The 25,128-nt window shown below is 38.1% G+C and overlaps 1 protein-coding gene across 5 annotated transcripts in view; it reads right to left on the bottom strand.

Annotated features, from left to right (window-relative positions):
• Window positions 1-25,128, bottom strand: part of SEMA6A (semaphorin 6A) — a 273,665-nt gene that overhangs the window by 114,481 nt on the left and 134,056 nt on the right. For all 5 annotated transcript variants that reach the window (XM_089684826.1, XM_089684822.1, XM_089684823.1 and 2 more), the window contains exons 7-10: window positions 23,513-23,603; window positions 15,233-15,352; window positions 13,499-13,587; window positions 1,642-1,859 (exon numbers count right to left, since the gene is read on the bottom strand). In XM_089684826.1, coding sequence (XP_089540952.1) covers window positions 1,642-1,859; window positions 13,499-13,587; window positions 15,233-15,352; window positions 23,513-23,603 — 518 coding nt within the window. The remainder of the gene's footprint in view (window positions 1-1,641; window positions 1,860-13,498; window positions 13,588-15,232; window positions 15,353-23,512; window positions 23,604-25,128) is intronic.

Below are 25,128 nucleotides of genomic sequence, written 5' to 3'. Positions count from 1 at the left end.
TAAAAAGTAAATACTGCATGGAGATAATATTTTTTTACACTCAGAAGGTGATCTATCCATCTACCAGGTGTTCTAAAAAGAACAGAACTGGGTGACTCAATACGCTTCCAGGCACTCTGTGCAAAGAGTAAATGTATATTATATAGGGCGCGATTGTTGGAGCCCAACCTCTGTAGCTGTAAGATAAAGGTGCCAGATGGATATCAGGGATGGATGGATGGATGGATGGATGGATGGGAGCAGTAACATTGAGGCAGCTCTTCTTAGAGTGGAAGCAAGGCTCTAATGCAGTAACAAGAAAAAGAGAGGAAGGCGGCTCTAAGTGCAGTATTGACAATTTATTTAGTAAACAATGGGTAAATTGCACTTAGAAGATAAACGGTTGAAAAGACCCATCCTGTGGTAATTAGATCCAGGTAGGACATCCAGCCGTCCAGCAGCAAGCTGTCTATAGGATCAGAAAGTAGAGTCCAGGATGTGCCTGTGCATCAAAAATGAAGCTTGGAGAGCAGAGTTAGATGTAGCGGGTGAACGGGGAGGTAATGCATTTCGGAGCATGCTCAACAGGCTCTCTGAAGAAGGAGCCTACTGAGCATGCTCCAAAACGCATTACTGCCCCCTTCACCTGCTACATTTATCTTGTAGGTGCAATTTATCCATTGTTTACTAAATAGATTGTCAATACTACACTTAGAGGCGCCTTCCTCTCTTTTTCTCCGTACAAGGAGTGACAGCTCTATCTGAAAGGGAGCTTTACTGCTTCTTTGGTATTAAACCCCAAACCAAAAATTTAATATAGTGCAGCTGACCAATTATTAGATGTAATGGCTGAATTAGTTTCATTTTTTTGGCTTTTTTTCCTCACTGCTTTCACTTGGTGACCTGGCCATTAAGACATCTGTATTAGAGTGCCTGCACTCTGGATGAAGGAGCACAAGGGCACCACCTTTGGACAGCAGCATTGTCAGTCTGGGGGGAGGCCAGTGTGTGACATACTTGCAGATTTAAATACACTCAAATTGAAGCCAAACTCCAGCTAACAATTGATAAGCAGTTACAGTTTTTTTCCCTTTGGGATACAGATTTTACATAAATAAATAAAAGGAGATCATTGTAAACACCCCTCCTAGTGGTAAATGGTTAGGCTCAACCCTGTAATTGATACATTCTGCTGGACAACGTCTTTTGAAAAACAACTGATGTACTGGCTGGATCACCAGGAAAAAATAGAGGAAAGAAAGCCTAAAAAAAAAATAAAAAAATAACATCACATCTAAGAAATGGTAAGCTGCAATGTAATGAATGTTTGCTTTTGGATTTAATACCACTTTAAATGTTTATTTATAACACATATTGCATACATGTAGTAAATCATCAGATATAAATCACCAGTACAGAAATGTAAACTTAAAAAGAAATAAATAAAATAGACAAAAAACTGTAGAGTTTCCCTTTAAATATTACATATTTAATGTACTGTAGCCATTGTGTCATGTTACCATAGGTAATGATTCTGTATGAAAAAAATAATATTTTCCATTATAACCATGCCTGTTACACTGTAAAGAAGTGGGAACTCAGTTCTGGGCCAGTTCTTGGAATCTTAATGCAAATGAAAAGTCCTGAAGAGTGTCTACGTACCTGTTGTAGGGTGTGGAGAATGTGGCTAGCACAACATCCCGGCCATTAATATGGATGACATCAGTAACAGCTTGCAAGATGTTGAAATAAAAATGGGAATCGCCGGGGACAGAGCAGTTCAATCGAGCTTTAAGAAACGAGGTCCACTGTTTCTCGAGTACCCTCTGAGAGCCCCCCATGTCATTCTTGCAGACCTGGGCAACTCTTGGAAACACCACCTGCAGAGTAACACAATATTTCAGCCAGGGTGTCAGAAAATGCCAGGGTGTGTAATGGGATACAAATGCGCTCTAATCCTCTAGAGGGGAAAAAACAGTCACCAAAAGGAAAATTCAGTGCTGGAGCCATGTGTTACAGGAGATAAGAATGTGTCATTTAAAGCAGTGCAATAAATCCCCTGCTACATCAGATGTCTGCAATATATAAATTAATTTCAAGAAAGACTGCTTAGCTTTCTATTTCCACAGACAAAAGCACATTCTGCATTTACAGAGCAGATTACTCTGAAAGCCGGATGCTTTTCCAAATCTCCACTCTCTATAATGTTTAGGGGATCTTCTGAGCCTTTTTCTCTTCATTACCCCCCAACAATTCTTGCTTCTCTGTAATTCATTTTGGTCACCACTGTCTCATTATATTTTAATAAGCAGGGAGTCTCAATGACATTTGCAATGCTGAAGTCATTCGAACGGTATTTTGTTTTGGTTTAATTAAAGATTATGCAGAATTAGCATTTGCACTTATGAATTTATAAGCTTGTTTTGCTAATCGTTTCAAGTGCTACATATTCACTGCAATGTGTGTGGGATGAGCTCGAAAAATTACCTTCTGTTGTAGTTGTGATATCACCCATAACACCGTCTTGTCAAAGGCATGCATAAGTGTATCTAAACCTAAGCACAAGAAATACACTATATTGTAGTTTACCACTCCTTAGATGTGGTAGCTACATTGAATTCCTTTTTTGTTTCTTTTATTTTCACCTGGTGATCCTGCCAGTAACACAATTACTGTCTTAGGGAGACATTGCTCATTCACTGTACTGTAGCTATGGAGGAGAAGCACGGTCACCCAAGGACAGGAGATGAGTTAGGAAACACCTTCCTGTAACCCTCTAAACCGGGCAGCACAGTGGCTAAATAGTTAGCACTTCCGCCTGGCAGCACTAGGGTCATTGGTTCAAATCCCAACCATGGCACCACCTGCCTGGAGTTTGCATGTTCTCCCTGTGCCTGCGTGGGTTTCCTCTGGGTACTCTGGTTTCCTCCCACACTCCAAAGACATACTGGTAGGTTAATTAGATCCTGACTAAACTGGCCCTAGTATGTGTATGTATGAATATGAGTTAAGGACCTTAGATTGTACACCCCTTGAGGGTTACGGACTCGTGAATGTACAATATAAATCTATAAAGCACTGCGTAAACAGACAGCTCTATAGAATTACCAATAATAATAATGTTTCCGTCTATGCATAACATAGCGGGGAGGTGTTCTGTAGTTCACAGAGTGAACTGGGCAGAGTTGATAACTCTGCTTAAAATAAGTCAGAGTGAACAGCTCTGGATTTCTGCTACAATTAACAAGTTTTTTTGGACCTATTGAACACTTTAAATTGTATAATGAACAGAAAAAAAAGAAAATAAGAAGTTGATTGCTAGTTTTCACATATATTTTAAAAGTAAACCTATTGCATTACAATGTTTAAATGAATGGACTTATAGCATGTTGCTACTGTCTACAGCAAATTATTTTAGCCCATATCTACAACAAAATTAAACTACCCATTTTATTTTTTTATGCTTGATCACCTGCAATGTATATGTTTCTATTTATGACCCCAATAGGAATGCCTCTCCATATCACGCACTGAGTGGAGCTTTTTGGCTCTCCTCTGAATTCATCCTCTTCCTCCAATAACAAACCACTAGAGGGCCATTGACATGATGATTCTAACAATAACATGGCTCATCAAACCCTACTGCAATTCACCTAAAATTAACCCTGTTAGGGAATTTTTTTATTTTTTATTTTTATACGGTTTAAAAAGAAAGTTCTTGAAACGATTGCAATGTCCTAAAGGATTACTATTACTACCTAAGCTTTAGTTACATAGCCAGGGGGATGTGTGTGTGACCTAGCATTTGAAAAGGCTCCTCTCCTACCCCTAGGGGGTCTTCTCTAAAGTGTAAATGATTAGAAGGGATCAGTTCAGATGTTTTCTGAGGATAATTGGAGGAAGAGATTTCTGAAAATATGCTGCATGTAAACTGCAGGCTATAATTTAAAATTCTACAAAATGCAATGAGGGAGTGCAATGTGTCACAACTCCCAGAAACCAACTGAAATTAATCAAAGAAGCTGCTGAGAGTAAACTGAAATGTGATTGATTTAGATTATGGTGCAGTTTGTAGAATACCACTTCTTTCTGTATTATCCACTTAAGCTGGCCAAACACTGCTTTTATGTCAGCCAATTTATGCTGCTCTGGTGAAAATTTAGTGAATGGGTGGTCTTGCCAGCACCACAGACCACCAGTGTAAAAAATTCCATTAAGCAATGGTGTTGTCGTAAGAGACTGTTGGAAAATTTCTGACCGAACATCGTCTGCATCCAACCAGATGTAGGAAATGTTTGGGGATTCTGACAGCCACCGGAGCCAGCTATCAGAATACAATAGCCCAGAAGTGGGTATTTGTCCATCTGTGCTCTAATGTGGATGAAAAAACTATTAGATTTCTGTTGTTCAGTGGCAGGCTTAAGAGAAATCTATTCGTGTGGCTAGCTTTGGTTTCCATCATGAATAGGCAACCTAAAGGGAAGTGGTTTCTAACACATTAATTGACAGTTCTTGTGGGCTATTCACTTCATCAACGCCCAATCAATTTTTGATGTCCTTTCTGTCCCAGCCATATGTATGCAAATGACACAAAGCTTGAAATGCTTTAAGTTCCACTACCAGTGTCATCGCTGCTCTGACAGTGGCATGAGAACTAACAAAGTAAGCTTCTTTTTTTCTTTTTTCTTTGCATACATACAAGCAGGACTGTACACAGCCCCTCCCAGGCAGTTGGGGTATGAAGGATTGGGTTTTGACGGAACATGCAGCACCCTGGACACTGATGCTTTTATTTATATCTTATTTATGAAGAAAAAGAAAAAAAAAAGCACACATTTAAACAAATTCTAGACCATCATCCCATGTTCCTATTAGGAGTAACACCAAGACCTCATTCAAATTCAGGTTTGGACTAGTTCCACAGAGTGGTGCTTACTTGTTGCACTGCATGTTTTGTTTTTTTTTTGTTTTTTTGGCCAGCATTGCTTTTTACAATTTTATATCTCACCTTTGGCATTTGTGACGTGTATATATATATATATATATATATATATATATACACACATACATATACACACATATATACACACACACACATGCATATATTTATGTTTTAACACATTTTTTGGATATGGGGTTGATATATTTGATTGCCATTTTTGTGTATCTCCCCTTTTCTGCCCTGATTTTTTTTTCTTTCCTCTTTTATTACTGACCTGTTCTCTCCAGAGACCCTGCACCCATATCTATTTATGTTTCCTGAAGAATTAAACGTTGTTTCAGGAAATGTGTCGGGACTTTCACAAGATATTGAGTAATGGCAATGTAGTCATCACGTTCATGTTTTTGCATTGTTGATTATGATTTATGTGTCCGTTTATAATAATTTTATATATGTCCTTATTGAATAAAAAGCAACATTTTTAACTTATTAAGCTGGACTTATTACAGTCCCGGGTACTATGATTTTAGATTTTCTACATTAAAATTTCTTCTTATATTTGTTGCTTTTCAGTGTAGTGTCCCCAGTGCAACATCATTATTACATATTACAGCACAAGTCAAAGCACTGTGTGTCAATCACGGCTGCAGTGTTAGTGTACGCTAGGGGGGTTGTCTGAAGCACAGCAGAAGATGTATGAAAAAGGACAACTGTAAGTAAAATTTTTATACCAACTGAAGCACAAAAAAAGCTATACTGCAGAGGTGATCACAACAAGTTTAAAAGATACTAAAATTATGGTAGTCAGAGTTCAGCTTTAAAGCCCAACACCAGGGTATATATAATGCTGATAATTGTGGATACTGCAGAGGACAGCTTAAAACTGAAGGCAAGTATTGCGTTCAGAGCATTTTGAATAAGCCACAAGATGTCCAAGAGTTTGAGGAAACAAGAAAAAAAGACTGTGGGTGCAGGGTGTCAAGTCTTCACCCCTTGAGCACAGCACTGTGATGCACAATTCAGTGCCGATATAAAGTCAGTGCTGCTCTTTGCATTATCCAGGGCTGCTCACTGCCATGAGAAGACTGAAGAGGACCCAGCACATGGCATGACCAACAATCAGAGTTGTTATAAAAAAAAAAAAAATACGTGACTGACCTCAGAGTGTGGGTTTCACTGGAGGGGGTGTGTGCAAAGCTCAGAGTTGGGCTTTAATGAGCCGTGTACCCAAATAAGTGGTATGTGAAGAAATAACGAACGTGTGGTTCATGCTTTAACATCTAAAGTGACTTCTGCAGTTTGCATGAAACAAAGTATGTGTATTTTCAGGTAATTTGTTTAATAAGAAATGCGGATTTAAATTCTTTAATAACATGAAAATGGATATTAATATACCACTTCCCCCTCCCCTTAGATTGTAAGCTCCTAATCCTTCTGTATTGGACTGTATTGTAATTGTACAGTGCAGCGAAACTGTTGGCACTATATAAATACAGAATAAAAAAAGCACTGTAATGAGCATAACTGATGTACTAAAATTACAAGTAGTAATGTAAAAATAATAAAAAAAAATTTTAAGTTTCTTTCTACACGATTCTGAAATCTGCTAGTAAGTGAAGGAAGCCATAAGAGCTTATTTAGAATGAGACTCCAGCCCTCACCCAGAGCAATGAAATATGGCTGGCCCACTCAGCACACTGCTCTTTGCCTTTTTAAATTATTTTCCTATGTTTAACACTAAAAAAAGACTAGACTGCACATCAATAATATTATTTGCACGTATACATCATAGGGTTTAAGCCTTGGAAGCGCGTTTGATCCAATGCACTCCAGAAGAAATGTATTACCCCTGACATCATACTGCTTTTATATCAACCCGAAATGAATCTCTACTTGCCACTACATCACCGCAAAGAAATCTCTCTGTATGAGTGACTATGGTCTGGAGAAGAGACGGTGGTGAGGAGCTCAGATTTCACTAAAGCCTTGGTTAATATTCCTCTGCTACGTATTCTGATCTCAGACAGTTTTTAAATAGCATTTCCTTTTATTTCTAGTTCCATTTTCTGCAACTGTCTGACCCCTATCAAACATTTTTTTTGTTTTGCTTATTATAGGATTTCGTTCAATAGTAGATCTATTAACAACATAAAAAGTTAAATCTTTTCAAACTGCATAATTAATTTCAAGGTGTGATTTTTGCTTTTAAGACACATGTTCTAAGAGAAGTAAGTAGGCTGCTAATGTTGTCTAGCTGTCAATGCCAACTTTTCACTGACCTGAAAAAAAAAAAAAAAAAAAAAAAAAAAAAAAAAGGACACAGAACCAGAGTTCTAGTTTCACTCTGAATGTCTCCTGGTCAGTGACTGAGAGATTGAAAGTCAGGCATTTAGCATCTTTAGAATGATCATCAGTTGTAGCCTTCTAGATTTTTTTCACTTCAATAAAGCTGAACTCCAGGCAAACAGATAAGTACACAGATGAAATAGATATGGGGGTAGCGAATTATCTGCTAAATGATCTGTATGTCTGTCCACCCAGTCTTGCAATGTAGACGCTCTGCCACATCACTACACCTCACATCATTTCTTTATTTCAGTTCAGTACAACAAACCGTTCTCCTCCCGAACCCATCATGTGAGAAGGAGAAGCTGCAGACATAGTAACTCTTCTCTCAAGGTACTTGCACTGCTTGAATTTAAAGCATTTCTAGAGGAACAACTCATTTTTCCCTAAAATAATAAACATATTATATATCCTCCTGAGCAGCTTTCTCTGCAGCTGTTAGAATTGAGGGATCAGTTGCCAAGTGATCGCTGAGTTCTCACACTTCATGGGGAACAGAAGCAGCATCAGACCAATACTGCATCCACCTAGGTAAGTATGATTGCGTGAAAATAAATAAGTCCATGCTTCTCTTTTAAGTACCTGACCAGCAGATTCCACAGCTAAAGTCTAAAGCACGTAGGAGCATGCACGTCTCAAGGGATGCCAAGGATATGTTCTCAGGCTCTAAAAGGATGATCTGAGGCAGAGCAGCAAACTCAATCTTCCTACAGAGCAAAGACCAGCAGAAAGACCCAGAGATGTCACTAGGTCTCAATGTGCATGAAAAAAAAAAAAAAGTTTTGATTGAAAATATTTAGTTGCATGTTGATTAAGGGAAACAAGAAAAGGTATTCTACATGCGCATTAGACTTCAGATTTAAAAAAACAAAACATTTAAAGTGTTACTAAACCCTGAACCCTGCACTCACTATATTTGAGCTCCCACAGTACACAAAACATGGAATTGCAATTATTTTAGTAAATATAAACTGCTAAGTACCTCTTCTCATCAGCAGTTAGAGCAGTCTTGTGACTTCTATCAGTGTCCAGGTGAGCATATGTTAAAACTAGTCGGAGGAGTTTTCGTTCTGCTCTAGGATGCAGGACCCCTGACCTCTGTCTGGACAGTGTGGATTGGTCCTGTGCTGATCATATGCACTCTCCCAAGAAGAAAAAAAAAAAACCTAACAATACACATCAAACTGAGCATGTGCAGAGTGCCTCCACACGATATGTCTTATCAGGAGATAAGAGGGTGACAATGAAAGAAGGGGCAGATCAGAGAAGAGGATCAAACATCCTTTTTACACAATGCAGAAGATGAACCCCTTCGGTTCCACAGTTAGTATAACAAGCATGCTTTACTGCATATCAGACTGATTTTACTGTTGTGGGTTTAGTAACACTTTAACCACTTGCCCTCCTGAGGATTTAGCCCCCTTCCTGACCAGGCCATTTTTTATGTTATGGCGTTGCGTTACTTTAACTGACAGTAGCACGGTCATGCAATGCTGCACCCAAATTAAATTTATGTCCTTTTTTACCCCACAAATTGAGCTTTCTTTCAGTATTTGATCACCTGTGAGTTTTTTATTTTTTCGCTATAAAAAAAAAAAGCGACAATTTTGAGAAAAAAAAAAACAAATACTTTGGAGTTTTTGCTATTAAACATATCCTGTAAATTTTTTTTTAAAAAAATCAAATTTCGTCATAAATTTTGGCCAAAATGTATTCTGCTACATGTCTGCTAAAAAAGAAATCCCAATACGTGTAAATTATTTGGTTTACGTGAAAGTTATAGCGTTTACAGATTGTGGTATATATACTAGGATTTTTTACATTTTTACTAGTAATGGTGGCGATCAGCGACTTATAGCGGGACTTTGGCAGACATTCTGACACTGGGGGGAACTGACTTGGTGTCACTGACATCCCCAGTGACACCAATACAGTGATCAGTGCTAAAAAAAAAAAAAAAAAAAGAAAGCACTGACTGTACTAATGGCACTGGGCAGGAATGGGTTAACATGAGGGCCATCCAAAGCAGTGTGCCCAAGCTGACGGAGGAGAACGGTTAGTAAACAAAGAGAAATATCCTCGAAGATCCTAGGTAATCACCGGGCGCCGACAAGTAATCACCAGATTGACAGCCACGGCTGGTGGCGGGCCCCCTACCTGGAAAGGCAAAGTTGTGTATATATACGCGATTTTGTGCATCCGTGCCATCCTGTAGCAGTATTTCTGCTATAGGGCGGTCAGGAAGTGGTTAAGGATGTGTTAATAAAGCGTTTCATTAATTTATATGTATTGTGTGGAGCTTAGATTTAGGATGTATTTTAATGTGTCCTAACAACAGTATTCTGCAAGGGAGCACAATGACAAATTGTGGTGTGCAACTGATCAGCATTCATCTTTCATTGATATGACCATGGTGAACAGAAATCTGACTGGTTTCAAAGTGGAACTGTACTTTTCATGTTTTGATCTTTGGCATGGCTTTACTGAATTAGCGCATAGTGGATGGCTTTATATGTAAAGCCTCTGCTATAGCAGCCCTTTAAAAAGGTTAAGCATTGATATTATAGAAGATTATAGAACATTATAGTAGCCAATATTAGGCTTACACTTTGAAAGTGTATGAAAGACAAATGACCAGTGATGTCCATAGTGACCAGACACAAAATGTCTTTTTTAAAAAGCTAGTTTGAAAAAAAAGTAAAGCTCTTTATGAAGCCAGCAGCTACATTTATGTCTTCACAAATACAGAAGCTGGCTTAATAGGATCTGTGTTTGAATTAACAGACTCCCAAAGTATTCATAGCTGAATATAATTCTCATTACCCATTTGCTGTCTGTTGCACACGCTGAATAAGGGCAAAGCTGTTTACGGTCAGCTGGTGCTATACACAACAACTGGCAGTATTCCATGTACAGCTCTGTAGAAAGCAGTACAAATAAAGGCCACCAGCACCAGTGCACAAATGTCCTGTAGATGTCGAAGTATTTACAGTTCAGTGTATCGACTTACAATAGCTCCAGAAAGTAAAATATATGTATTCTTTTACCAATCTGAATGAATTATGCAGTTTTGCATTTTGCATGGCATTTACATCTAAATCGCAGCTACAACTGTAACAGAAGAAACATTGACTCAACACAACGCTCCTTTAAACAGTTGGATTTAAAAAGAGGCTCATGTATGGAAAGTGTGCACATCAAAATCAATCCCAATCCTCGTTTGGTATTTTCACTGTACAATAGTTAACACCGTTGGAACGTAACAAGTTCTTAAGGTCGGCAAAATATTTTTTTTTAGTATGTTTTATATGCAAGTCTCATGCTTTAATACAATGTGTTGGTATGCAGCTGCACCAGTGTATAGAAAATATAGAACATACTTTATTCTAGATCTACTGATTGTTTTTGCTTGGACTAAATAGTGCTACTAAAGTCACTAGTGGTTCATTTCTAGAAGTAACAAGCAATTGCTAAACAGATGATCTTAATAGATTGTAAGCTCTCACGAGCAAGTTGTAGTCCAAGGCTGGCCATACATTATACAATTATCTGGAGATTTTTGGTTTAGATTTACCAAAAACCATACAATAGGAGGACAAACCTAAACAACACTTTCAGTTGTATCCAATTAGGCAGGCCCTTGCACTACATAGTTGAAGGTAAATTTAAAGGAAATTGGGCAGAAATTGGAAGATAATTGTATAATGTATGGCCAGCCTAAGGCTCCATGTACACTGCAGCTGATAAACTCACGTTTAGGAGCTTTTCTGCGTTTTTTTTCAGCAGCCCCTGAACTCTCCCTAACGTTTCCCTATGTGTCCATGTACACTATGTCGTTTACAGGCAGTTGAGTTTACAGTCGTTTTTTTGAACGCACCAAACTTGCATTTAGGAGTAGAATTGATCAGCGTTTCAAACGTTAAACTCGTGTAAACGCAGCTAACCACGTTTACAAGCGTTTGGAATTTTTTTTAACTCTTCCATTTCCAGATGCTGTCCAGAGCCTTTTTTCATCATGAAAAATGCATGCAAAGCTTTTTCCCTGTACTCAAATGGACCTGGTACACCATATTTGAGGTTTGGCATGAAAGAAACTATGTTAGACACTGCTGCAATAATTTCTGCACAGAAATGAGCTGGAACACATCCAAACACAAAAAAAAAAAAAAAAAAGACAGCTAATCTCAACAAATACTGCTCTCTCTGCTTCTGCTTTCTCACAATGTCTGAAATAGTTAATTTCTTACTGTTTTTCAGTGCATTCTGGGCATTTTGGAAGGTCTCCTGAGGTTATCTTTAAAAAACGCTTCTAAACGTAAACGCTCATAAGCAGACTTTTTTTAACCTACGTTTTCCAGCAGTCAGTTTCCATCGTTCAGAAGTGTCCCGTGTACATGGAGCCTGACTGGGGCAGAGGACAAGAGGGCACTCTTTAAGTCTGGAGTAAAAGAGATTTAATCTCCAAATACAGAAAGGTTTCTTTACAGTAAGAGCTGTTGGAATGTGGAATAGACTCCCTCAAGAGTTGGTTCTGGCTAGCTGAGTGGATTGCTTTAAAAAAGGCCTGGATTCTTTTCTAGATACACAGAATATAACTGGTTAATAACATTTATAGGTAAAGTTGATCCAGGGAATATCTAATTGCCTCTCGGGGGATTAGGAAAGAATTTTATCCCCTGCAGGAGCAAATTGGATCATGCTTTGCTGGGTTTTTTTGCCTTCCTCTGGATCAACTGTGGGTATAAAATAACTTCAGTTTTTTTTTGGTTAAACTAGATGGACGTTTTTCAACCAGACTAAACGTAACTTTGCTGTCTCCCTCATATTGTAAAGCACTGCTCAAACTGTTGTTTCCATATAAATCCTGTATAATAATAATAATGACATTGTGATTGATTGCGGTTATACGCAACAGGTTGTGTAGCTTACATCACAGAGAGCCTTTGTTCCATCTGTCTTAGTGACTAATCACGAACCAATATAGCCCACAACTGAACTAATTATGATCACCTACTTGCCTTAGCCATGTATGAAGAATAGTTTATGCAAGCCCCTGTAATTTAAAGTAGAATTCCAGGTTTATTTTACATTTTAATAGTTTGCTTGGGCCAAGCTGTGGCACAACGGCATGAGCAATACATGCGCTGTTGCATACTGTAATCGCTTTAGCTACATACAGTATGCAGCACTGCTCTCCATTATCAATATGGATGACTTTCCATCTGCTTCCGGAATTAAATAGTGTGGGGCTGAATGCTTATCCACCATTCAGAAGAAGCATTTTATTTTTTTATCTATGAATATAAGGCTCTCTGATTGGTGGAGGTGGAAATCATGATATCTACTTCAGCCAATAAGAGGAAGAATATGTATACACTGAAAAGAAAAGGCTTCTCCTGAATGGCAGAGAAGCACTTACCCAAAAAAGGAATTAATCAGTTTATACGTTGCCAAGATGCCTCCTGACAGAAGGAGAGAACATAGTGACAGAGAGATGAGCTCATCACTATGCTGGTTCTCCTTTCACTATCCATTCCCAGGTACAGGATGCGGAAAGTCCAAGAAAACCTGGGCTCATAGGAAGATGGTTAAATGATTCTGGCCATTGAACTGATGATATCTAGCAGCAGAAAAAAAAAGGACTTCATGTTTGCTTGGAGTTCAGCTTCAAAGCACAATGTGAGCTACAAATACTACTGGTACTTTTAAGGTAGAAGTCAAGAGAAGAGTTTAACTAAACAGGAAATCCATTGTTTAAGATATTCCTTTCCCTAAAACTTGTATCCAGCATTTTTTGTTTCTGGTATAATTCTGTTGGCTTATCTAAAAAGGAGATTATCGATTATATCTTTACAAACTTTTATAAAATGGGTCAGAAAAATTCTTACTGTATGACAATTTGATTTCGCTAAACAATATCACAAAAAATATAGGATTGCTAGAGACAGTTAACTCGAAGATGAAATGATGTTGGATGCAGATAATGATACGTTAACCAAGATAACATGGACTACTTCAGCATGTAGTCTGTCACTGAAGTGATCCAATACAGTAATCTACAATTTAAGAGAACTGCAACTGAGAGACATTGCAAAGTTTCATGATCTGCAATGCAATCACCCCCAAAGCTAGCCTTGTCATAGTGATTAATGACTCTCATTGCAAGGTCTCTTATTGCTAGGTTGACTTAAGAGCAGCAGTGCTGGTAATTTACTTCCATTTTTGCCTTACCTTCCCCATGCTGTTGTATTCCACTGCAATTTCCCGATAGAAAAAGTAGATAAGTTCTCCATAATCCACGGCATGTATAAAGTACGGCTCTGCAGATAGGACAGACACATAACTAGCTGAACAATGTCATGTTATTACAGTGACATTTCATATTACTGCTATTACTGGACAGAATACTCAACTTCTAGTCTACCTTCCCCCTTGGGTCTTATTCACACTGCATGTATTCATACATGTATCTGTATTTGAATGCCTTCTGCTGCATAGCCATTCATATCATATGTGTTTTATTCACATATTTACTATTTATGATTTTAAAGTAACCTCCTATTTTTTCACTTTTCAATTTGAAAATGCATGTTAAAACATGGGCAGCACAGTGGCTAAATGGTTAGCACTTCCGCCTGGCAGTACTAGGGTCCATTATTCGAATCCCAACCACTGCACCACCTGCCTGGAGTTTGCATGTTCTCCCTGTGCCTGCGTGGGTTTCCTCTGGGTACTCTGGTTTCCTCCCACACTCCAAAGACATACTGATGGGTAAATTGGCTCCTGTATAAATTGGCCCTAGTATGTGTATGTATGAATGTAAGTTAGGGACCTTAGATTGTACACCCCTTGAGGGTTAGGGACTGATGTGAATGTACAATATATATAAATAAAGCGTTGCGTAAATTGACAGCGCTATATAAGTACCTGTAATAATAATAAAGTGTATATGCATTTCCATACATTTGCAATTGCTTTAATAATTCCTATGATGGCTCAAAAATATAAAATGCTAGATTTTGCATTTGTTTTCACAGCATGCTGCAATGCCAACCATGGGATCAGTTGGAAATTATACATTTTATTTCATTTGAAACTGCTGCAATATTGCAAAGTTTCTTGAAAAAGAGTTATCCCGGAATACTAAGGCTTGACCTAAGGTGTCACTAGCATCAGCCCCAAACAGCAAATGTCTATCATCAAGAGGCAACATCTTGTATTATAAAGAAGATGCTGGCAACTGGCAGCAATTGGCATCCAACAATTCAGGATGCTGTGGGAGAACACCCTGGGTCAAGAGCTAACCTTACCATAGGTTAGTTCTTTAAAAAAATATGTACCGCATTTGATTAAAAAAAAAAAAAAAAATTACGTTAGTAGGTTGAAGACCTGTTTTAACCTCATATTGACTGAGTTGTACATTGGGTAGTAGGATTGTTAATGGATAAGTACACCTTTGGAAACATGTTACATGCTCCACCCATTTTCAGGGTGGAACATGTAACATGTTCCCATAGCCGCAGCAGCGTGCCCCTCCCCCTGACAGATACTACAGGGAGAAGTTTCCCCATACTATCTGTCAAATTTGAAAAGAGCGTGGCTGTGCGGGGCTTGTTCTATGGCAGAGTTCTATGGATTTGTGCCTACAAGTACCGTGAGCCTTAGCAGCTGTGGGCTTGTAGTTTTCAATGAACTGTGGATCGCAGTGGTAGTTCATTGAAGCTTGCTGTCAACATATCTGCTTGACCGTACATCCTGTACGGCTAGCAGATATTCTGACAGGTCTGCAGGTGACCTGCATGGCATCAGCGATCTACTGATCGCTGGTGCAATGCTTTACAGGCTCCTTTGGACAAAAATAAAAAGGGACGTTTTTTTTTTACCTGCAAAAATATGTGCGGTTATTATTTTTGTCCAAAAGGTGAACTTTTCCTTTAACATATTAGGTTAATGAGAGCTGCTTACCTTTCAACCATTTAGAGTCATATTTGACTGTTCGCAAAGTTGGGCTGTCTCCTAAACTTCGATAAATGACGGCATCAATTGCAAGGAAGTCCGTGACAGTTGCAGAATACAGCTTCCCATCTATAAAAGAGAAAAATCAGGAGACTAGGCTTTAATTTTTTATGTTCACGCATTGTGTAAATCTACATAGATTTCTAAACAGGGTCTTGAAAGCAAGGCATCTTCTGGATCAGACAGTCAAAAGTAAGGAAAGGTATACAAACTGCATAGTATTTATAGAGAGGTATAATATGTATTCACGTAACAATGTGTACGTATATACATATTGTGTAAGAGAATTAGTCATGTTCTAGGTAAAAATCTTCATACGGTCTGAAATTATTCTATGAACAAATTTAGGCCACCCCTTTCTCTGTGATCACCTTCATCAAACAACTTCACAACATCAGTAACTGTATACTCAACAGGATCCAACCAAAACATGTTGTAGCTATTGGGTTTTGGACTGTGCAAGAGTGGTCAAACTTGAATAAAACTGGTAGGATGAGGCAATTCCAACTGAGCACATGCGTGAAAAAACTACTTGTCAGGAAGATCATTATATCCACACATGCAGGCAACTGAAGATTTATGCAAATTTCAACTTTTCCTGTAAAATGTGGACTGGTCCCCTCTCTTTCCACCACTACATTACACTTTTAATGTGATGATCAGCCTCACTGGCCAAAAGTAGGGCCCATAAAATAGAAGGGGTATGATAAAACCTACCTATAAACAGAAATGAAGAGAATTTCTGCTTTCTATATCACTGGATCTATAGACCGTTTTGAAATTTGGATTTCACTGAAGATGGACTCTTTTTCCCCAAGTTAAGGTTACATTAAGAAAAACGTGTAAGCTAATGACATCACAAGGACCCGGGGCACTCCCATCTGGCCAGGAAGCATCTTGGAATTCCCCTGAAAGCACTAAAGCCTGTTATTGGCAAAGGAAAGTCTGGGATAGCTTGCTGATCCTGTTTCCTCTGTGACACTTGCATGATTTTACAGCTGCAATATGATTATCAGGGGTTATTATTAATAGAAGTCTTTTTTTAAATAACTCAATACTACTATAGGATACCATAGTATCCTATATATATATATATATATATATATATATATATATATATATATATATATATATATATATATATATATATATATATATATATATAGCGCGTGTGTCTGCATTATGAATGTAGATTATAGTATGATGGTCGTATGAAAAGAATATATCAAGCGCTATCACGCATGAGTGGAAACAGAAGATGACCCGGATGTTTATGTCCAAGGAATCTTCGTAAACATGAACAAAAAATCCAAATGTTAAAAGTAGATTGGCCTCTTGAGATAATGAAACCAGGATGCTGCATATTATATTTATGTATCACCATTTATGTATATAGGTCACCTTACTAACCGTTCTGTATCTGCCACCCCTCTCTGCCAATCCCTCCACTGGCTTCCCATTGCCCAGCGGATAAAATTCAAAACACTAACACTGACGTATAAAGCCATTCATAACACTGCCCCTAAATACATCACCGACCTTGTCTCTAAATACCACCCAAACCGTACTCTCCGCTCCCCGCAGGACCTCCTACTCTCTAGCTCCCTTGTCTCCTCCTCCCATGCTTGTCTCCAGGACTTCACCCATCCTCTGGAACTCCCTACCCCAATCTATCAGACTATCGCCTACTCTGCTCTCTTTTAGGCGCACTCTGAAATCCCATCTCTTCAGGGAAGCCTACCCCGACCCCAGCTAATAGTGGAATCCCCTACTCTTCCTACCACTCGATCCCCCACAGCTAATTTCCTCTTGTACCACTATCCCCTCCCTCCTAGATTGTAAGCTCCAAGGAGCAGGGCCCTCCAATCCCTCGTATTGAACTGTATTGTTACTGTATTGTCTCCCTCCATAATGTAAAGTGCTGCGCAAACTGTCAGCGCTATAGAAGTCCTGTATAATAATAATAATTATAGAGAACAGCAAAGGTCGAGGTGTATAATTTACAAGGGAAACATATTTCTACATCTACATTTCTCTTATAGAGCTAGGAACTGTGGTTAAGGCAAATGATGAGATCAGATTTCTTATACCACAGCAGGGTCTGTACAAGTCTATGGTGCGTGGTGGAAAACACTACAATGACATGCTCACATGTCATTTTTAGCAGACTAATGGACTAAATCCCCTTATTAGCCAGGGTGCAATTTCAGTTCCACAGCACACGGCTGCACCTGAAGATCGACATTACAATTGCTTATTTGTAGAAGATTATGAGGTTGATGTAATAGGGAAAAATATGTAGCTCCCTGAAAAACTAATGAGGCCAGGTTTCCTATGGATTTGTGTCTTATGGCTGATTGTTTCCAGAAAAACTTCAGATGAAGTGAATCGCTGTTCAACCTGGCAAGCATCGGAAAACAGGCCGACATAGGTATTATTCCAGAAATCCTATGCTAATTTAGATCCTCAGGCAAAAACACTGTTTAATTTCAGTTATCCTCTACTTATCCTGTTCATATAATACCAGATTGCTAAAAATTATTTAAACAAAGTTGGGAGGTCAAATGGAAAAAAACATTTAAACAAACTGATCTGTAGATCACAGATTTGTAAATAGTACAGTTTAGAAGAAGATAAGCTAAATAACCATCTCTGAAATATTTTTTTTTTTTTTAATTTTTGGTGCATTTACATTTTAGACATAATATAATAGACGTTTGAACCCTATTGGATGGTTGAATTACTAAAACTGCAGAGTGCAAAACCAGGTGCCGCTGTGTATTGTGGCCAATCAGCTTCTAAGTTCAGCTTGTTCATTTAATCTTTGACCCAAAAAAAAAAAAAAAAAAGGAAGGAAGGAAGCGGATTGGTCTCTGTGCAGAGCTACACTAGATTTCGAGCTCTCCATCAACCCCAAAAAATATAAACACTTCAGACAACAAGGGGTTGATTTAATAAAGGAAAATAGCCCCTTAACTTTCTAAGGGAACGTGTACTTTGAAAGGGAATTATCCCCAGAACTTAGTAAATGTGGTGAAATTTCACTTAGCAAAGAACAGCCAATCACATGCAAGAAAACAAACAAGCACACAAGCATTTTTGCTTGCACATGATCGGATAATGGAAGTCAGAGCTTCACCTCAGTCAATAAGCTATTGAACAGTCTATTTGCCTTTAGCAAATATACCCCCATGAGTCTATAAGGTGAAAACATTCAACCTCACTAAAGTTGGCCATAGATGGATCAAAATTCTGCAGGCACAGCAGGGACTGGACAAATTTCAATCCATCTATTGGCTTTAAGAGGAACTAACCTAGCAATCAAATGCTGGCAAGCTTTCTTGCTCTCAAATTTTTTTTTTTTTAATTAGCTGGCTGGCTGATTAAAAAAAAAAAAAAAAAAAAAAAAAAAGGGTTTATGGCCATAACAAAGTTACCCATGAAAGGGCTACCAAAAGTCTCTGAGATCTACTGTACCCTATAGATATTGCAGTAGATAGCCAAGTAATTTTAGCAGGATCATACCTCAAAAACTTCTAGGAATAAACAAGGTCAAAATCTCCTCTAACAAATTACACAACTTAAGGATGGTTTAGTTAATTTACTCAAAATAAAACAAACACACTATGATTTTTATTGTACTTCTATAACAGTGTTTTCACACCCACAATGGTACCAGGTTAAATACATCACTTTCCCCCACATGTTGAAAACAACCAAATATTGACATGTAAGCAATTCAGTGTGTTAAGTGCAAAATAATGGTTTTCCAAGTATCATACATGACATCAGTTACTTTCCTAAACACTTGGTTTTACATGGTCATTTGGATGAGGCTGACACGAGTCATGGGAAATTATCTTTCTTTCCACTCTCATTATCCCCTCTGGATCATGTTTTTTTCCATCATTTTCTTTATTTTGTTCAAGTTGAGGTAAAAGTAATGAAAAACAGCTCAGGACTTGGCTCTATCAAACACTCAAATACTTTCCTCTCAAGTCAGGGAGGAAAGTCTAACATGCAATTGATTGATACCTTTGGGGCACATTTCAGTGGTGGTCGCGTATTATACAATACACACGCTAATAGGAAAAGGCATAAAATGGGAGCTAAAGCACCATAAAAAATGAAAAGTTTCTACAAGGCCACTTGGGGTTAGTAGTAAAACATCTACGGCATAGAATATATAATCTAATAGGCTACCCTGGGGTCTAGTGCAGTGATGAGTTCCTTCTATTTCGCCAACAATAAAATTCTGTTCACGCACATCCATCAAGAATCTATCAAATACATTCCCTATTCACTGTGTGAGTGTTTTGGGATTAGTCTGCAAAGGAGCCAAGATTTTGTGTCGCCAAGACCAAAAATGTGTTCTAAAAACCAAATTAAAAAAACACAAGTTTTTGCAACTAAGCAGATCATATTTTTATTGTTGCAAAAAATTAAAGTTAAATTAACCTGTCCAAATCTGAGCCAGGTATGATTACAAAAGCACTACATTTTTTTTCAACTGATTGAAAAGAATTGTTTTTTCTTTGTTTGTAAGCAAGACCCACACAAGGTAGATCACATTGATCTCAATCCTTGGGCACATACAAGGTCAAATTTTTATTTTTTTTTTGGCATGAAGAAAATGTTTTAAAACGGATTCTCCGCTTTAGAAATACACTGTAACCTTGGTTTAGTCTTTTAACCTGGTTGCATCAACCTTTGATGCTTTATCATTGCCAATACGTTTATAGTCGGTAGTCTTATTGTTGGCTGCAGCCCAATGGGAAATCTATACAGAAAAATAAAGTTACCTGATAAATTTTTTAGTATATTTTTTTCTTGCACTACAGCTAATTTTTTGTTGTTGCTGTTGTATAGATTGGGAAAATGTTAGAAGCTCTTTCAGGTTTCTATTTCTGTTTTTGGTACCCATTCGTAATATCTCAGACCCATTCACACAGGTGCAGTGTGGTAACGGGCGGTAAAATATCCATGTTACAGCAATGCATGCACCATGAAGACACCTCAATGACACCTTCATAGCACACATTAATAAAACATGCAGTTGCACTTTTTGTTTATTAAGGTGGTTTGTAGCCTATTTTGATATGACTGTCACGTAAAATGACAGAGTAGGGTCAGCGCATGCTGAAGTGCACAGAAGTCACCAACTGTCTGCAGAGTCAATAGCTAAAAGCCTCCAAAGCTTAATGTGGCCTTCAGATTAGGACAATAACAGTGTGCAGAGAGCTTCATGGAATGGGTCTCCATGGCCGAGCAGCTGCATCCAAGCCTTACATCACCAAGTGTAATGCAAAGCGGTGGATGCAGTGGTGTAAAGCACGCCACTACTGGACTCTAGAGCAGTGGAGACGTGTTCTCTGGAGTGACGAATCATGTTTCACTGTACTGGCAATCTGATGGACGTGTTTGGGTTTGGAAGTTGCAAGGAGAACGATACTTGCCTGACTGCATTGTGCCAAGTGTAAAATTTAGTGGAGGAAGATTATGGTGTGGGGTTGTTTTTCAGAGGTTGGGCTTGGTCCCTTAGTTCCAGTGAAGGGAATTCTTAAGGCGTCAGCATACCAAGACATTTTGGACAATTTCATGCGCCCAACTTTGTGGGAACAGTTTGGGGATGGCCCCAAAGCGAGTTTGGGGTGGAGGAACCTGGCTGGCTTGCGCAGAGTCCTGACCTCAACCCAATATAACACTTTTGGGATGAATTAGAGCGGAGACTGTGAACCAGACCTTCTCGTCCAACATCAGTGCCCAACCTCACAAATGCACTTCTGGAAGAATGGTCAAACATTTCCATAGATACACTTCTAAACCTTGTGGACAGCCTTCCCAGAAGCATTGAAGTGTATGTATGTATGTATATATATATATATATATATATATATATATATATATGTATATATGTATACATACATACATACATACATACACACACCATATACATATTATTCATGTGTATACGTAGTGGTTTATTTACTAAAGGCAGATTGAGTGCATTTGCACTAATTTTCCCCAGAGTTTAATGAATGGGGGAAAGAATACCCAATCAGGTTCAAGGAAGATAAAAAAAAAACAAAACAATAAAAAAACAAAAAAAAAAAAAAAAAACAGGGAGGTTCTTCCTGCACATGATTGGATGATGAAAATCAGCAGAGCTTCATCAAATTCACTAAGCTCTGGGAAAATGAGTGAAACTGTACTTGCAAAGTGCACAGGCTATTTGCCTTCAGTAAATCAAACCCACAGTGTAGAGAGTGGCATTCCTAGCTCCTGTAACATCACTAAGATGGGTGCAGTAATGCGTCAGATTCCTGTGACTTCTGTGCAGTTGTCAAAAAAAAAAAAAAAATAGACATCTGATGACATATTTATACAGACATCATTTAGCTAAGTGGCTGACAAACTGAGCTCCTCTTTCAGTATTGATGGCGTAATAGCACATTTGGTTTTATTTACAAATCCCCCCTCCCCCAACAACATAAAACAAAACAGATAAACTATAAAAAAAAGAAAAAAAACAAAAAGAAAAAAAAAACCAAAAATGACCTTGGGATGCAAATGTGAAATTTATTCACTGACCTTTCTAAACGTTTAAAGCAATATTTCCAATTAGACCTGACATTTCACTTTACCAATGAAAGTATGATACTTTCTAAAAAGAACACATAAAAGCCTAAATCGAAATTATACCCAAATGGCAGACTGTTCCTTACCCAACACAGGCAACAATTTCAACATGGTGCACACGACATTAAACACAGAATTAAATTTAGCGCTCATTAAAATAAAGCCGTTGATTATTTTACCTCTTTTCCCCCTTTTTTAATACACTACTTGGTAGAAACAACATATGCTGCAAAGCAATAATGAGTTACGGGAGGTAATATGTAAGTAAACAGTCGCTAATGATTATATCAGCATTCCATTCAGTCTCTTATAATCTCTTCCTGCTGAGATATACTCTGCTGAGACAAAGCCAACCGAGCTGGTAGGTCTTAATGACGAATTTCTTTGCCCTTGCTGGAGATATACAAAAATGCTAAATCAACTTCTATAGACTAGATATCCTTGAGGCAAAGGCTAGCCATACACTGCTAGATTTCTGAGGAGAGAAAATAGTATGGATGGAGAAATTTACATTGCTGGCTACTGTACCCAAACAGTGGGGGAGATTTAAGCCTAGTACACACAATCAGAAAATTGTACGAAAAATACCGCTTTCCAAGCAACAGTACTATAATCTGATTAGTACAAAGCATTAGTCCGAAATTATTTGAAAGGGACAAGCACGAAAATGTTTCTTGTACGATACCAAAAAGTGTACATTTTTCATTTAATCAGTACAGTTTTCATCCAAAAATACAATACTAATACATTACTTCCAAAATTTCTGTTGTACAAGAATTTTCATAACTTTAGTAACCTCTTCTCTTTTGATATGAGACTAGCATGCAAAAAAAAACAAAAAAAAAAAAAAAAAAACAAAAAACCACAGACGATCATTCGTTCAATATCCTCAACGTGTTTACAGGGCTTTAATAAAACTGAAGCACTCAGAATCTGGTGCAGCTGTGCATGGTAGTCAATCAGCGTCTAACTTCAGCTTTGACAATAAAACCTGGAAGCTGGTTGGTTTCTATACAGAGCTACACCAGATTTAGCACTCTCCAGTTTTAGTAAATATCCCCCAGTGACTGCAATTTATACAATGGAGTGTTTGCTCAAGTGTCCCGCTAAGTCAGGTTTCAAGTCAACTGGTTGACCTGGGTGGTTCCAACAGGGCCACCCACAGCTTGCATTTCAGCAGATTCTGCAGGACTCACTGAAATGTGAGCCAAGAATGACCAACATAAGAGGACTAGTTCATATTAAACAGAAATTGATTTAAATCTCAATGGCTGCTATGGGATATTGGACTTTGAGCAAGCTTGAAAAATTCTTTACAAAGGCCATCAAGATCATACTTGTATTAGCATGGCAGAATATTGCTCTGACTAGAATGTCAATGGTAAAACAGAACACAAGAATAAGCATGAGTATGGGTCAAAAAGACAAACACCCCTGACTAGATGGTTTTGCCATAAAACATTACTGTATTTCACCAACAAACAAGAAACCAAAAACATCCAGAAGGAAACTATTCCTAGATCGTGGCAAGTACCATTGGAAAACTGTGTTGAACAATACCTAGGATATGAAAAGGGATAATTGGCATACCTGCAAACAGAGCCACATTGGCATGCTTGGCATCATATGGACATCTTGCCATGCCACTAATTTCTTCATCCATAAACTCAAGTGTGTCCATCTGTCAAACAAAAAGGAAGTATAACTTGTACTGCAAGAAACAATTTAGATCAGGAATAAGAAGTGGAAGAAAGGGAAAGAAATAGAATATCTGGGAGCAGATTTGATAGCCCATGTGTATTAGAAATCCCACTTTATAGTAGTGTAATAATGTTATGCCAATAGTCTTACTGGGATACAAAAAGTAATAAACATTCTGAATGACATTTACTTAAAGTGTTACTAAACCCAGGACCCTGCATCCACTATATTTGGTCTCGCACAGTACACAGAACATGGAAATACAATTATTTTAGTAAACATGACCTGCTAAATACCGTTTCTCTTCAGCAGTATATAGCAGTCTTGTGGCTTCTATCAGTTTTCAGCCAAGCACTAGCTAAAGCTTTTGTAGGAGTTTTCATTCTGCTCTAGGAGGATGCAAAACCCCTGACCTCTGACTGGACAGTGTTGACTGGGCCTTTGCTGATCACATGCACTCTAACTAGTGGGTTTCTAGAGGAGTTTTTTTAGCTGTAAAAATGCGAAAAAACATTGACAAAAAGACTTTACACAGCTAATGTTACCAGCGTTATTAAAATGTCAGTGTGAATGGAGCCTTAGGTTCCACACCGAGTATAACAAGCATGCTTTACTGCATATATAGACTGATTTTACTGTTGTGTGTTTACTAACACTTTAATGACTATTTATTTGGGCACATACATTTTGGAGATGGAAATCTTCACACAATCAAAAGGCTGCTTCTTGGTTTTTCCAGGGCAAATTTACCTTTTCATATGTATGGCCAGCATTGAAGGAAGCATTTGCTTTTTTCTAGAAATGGTAAGTATTTTAGTCCCTCAATCACTATCTATCCCACCAATATTTTTTATAACATGTTAACATTGGAGTAGAGGTTGCAGAAATCACATAATACTCATTTGGTCTCTTGCAGCTTAAGAGGTTTGTAATTCCTGCTTAAAGAATACATATGAAGTTGTGTAGCTACATCAGCTACGCAGGTAAAAATAAATCAAAAGCATTTAAATGGTAAACCACCTATTAACTTCTCTTCCCACATCTTTTTCTCCTGTCACTGAGAAGCCTTTCCACTTTCTGCTATTTTATCCGTTCATGAGATTTCTCCTGAGCTGCATGTGCCTATGTGGTCTGTGGTGACTGGCACTTGCTCAACATACAACTACGAAAAAAAGTCTCCTTTGTCCACAAGAACAACCTTGGAGCAATTCCAGGTAGTGGCTATTGGCTAAACACTGGCTGGTGTATGTCACTGAGCTAGAGCAGATGTCACATGGGGGGGGGGGTCACCCATGCCTGACACTATGGAGAATGGTTATTCTCATGCTCCTATTTTTAAAATATGACCAATACTATGGGGAGAAAATTTATATACATACATATATATACACACACACACACACATACACACGGGAGAAATAAAAAAAATAAATACGTAAATAAATATACACGATATATACACACATACACACACATATATATATATATATATACGAACGAGAGAG

The sequence above is a fragment of the Staurois parvus genome, unplaced genomic scaffold (assembly GCF_062004578.1).
Source record: "Staurois parvus isolate SC_StPar_1 unplaced genomic scaffold, SC_StPar_1.0 ptg000358l, whole genome shotgun sequence".
NCBI lineage: Eukaryota > Metazoa > Chordata > Amphibia > Anura > Ranidae > Staurois > Staurois parvus.
The sequence above is the reverse complement of the archived record's forward strand: the minus strand, read 5'-3'. Positions and strand labels throughout refer to the sequence as shown.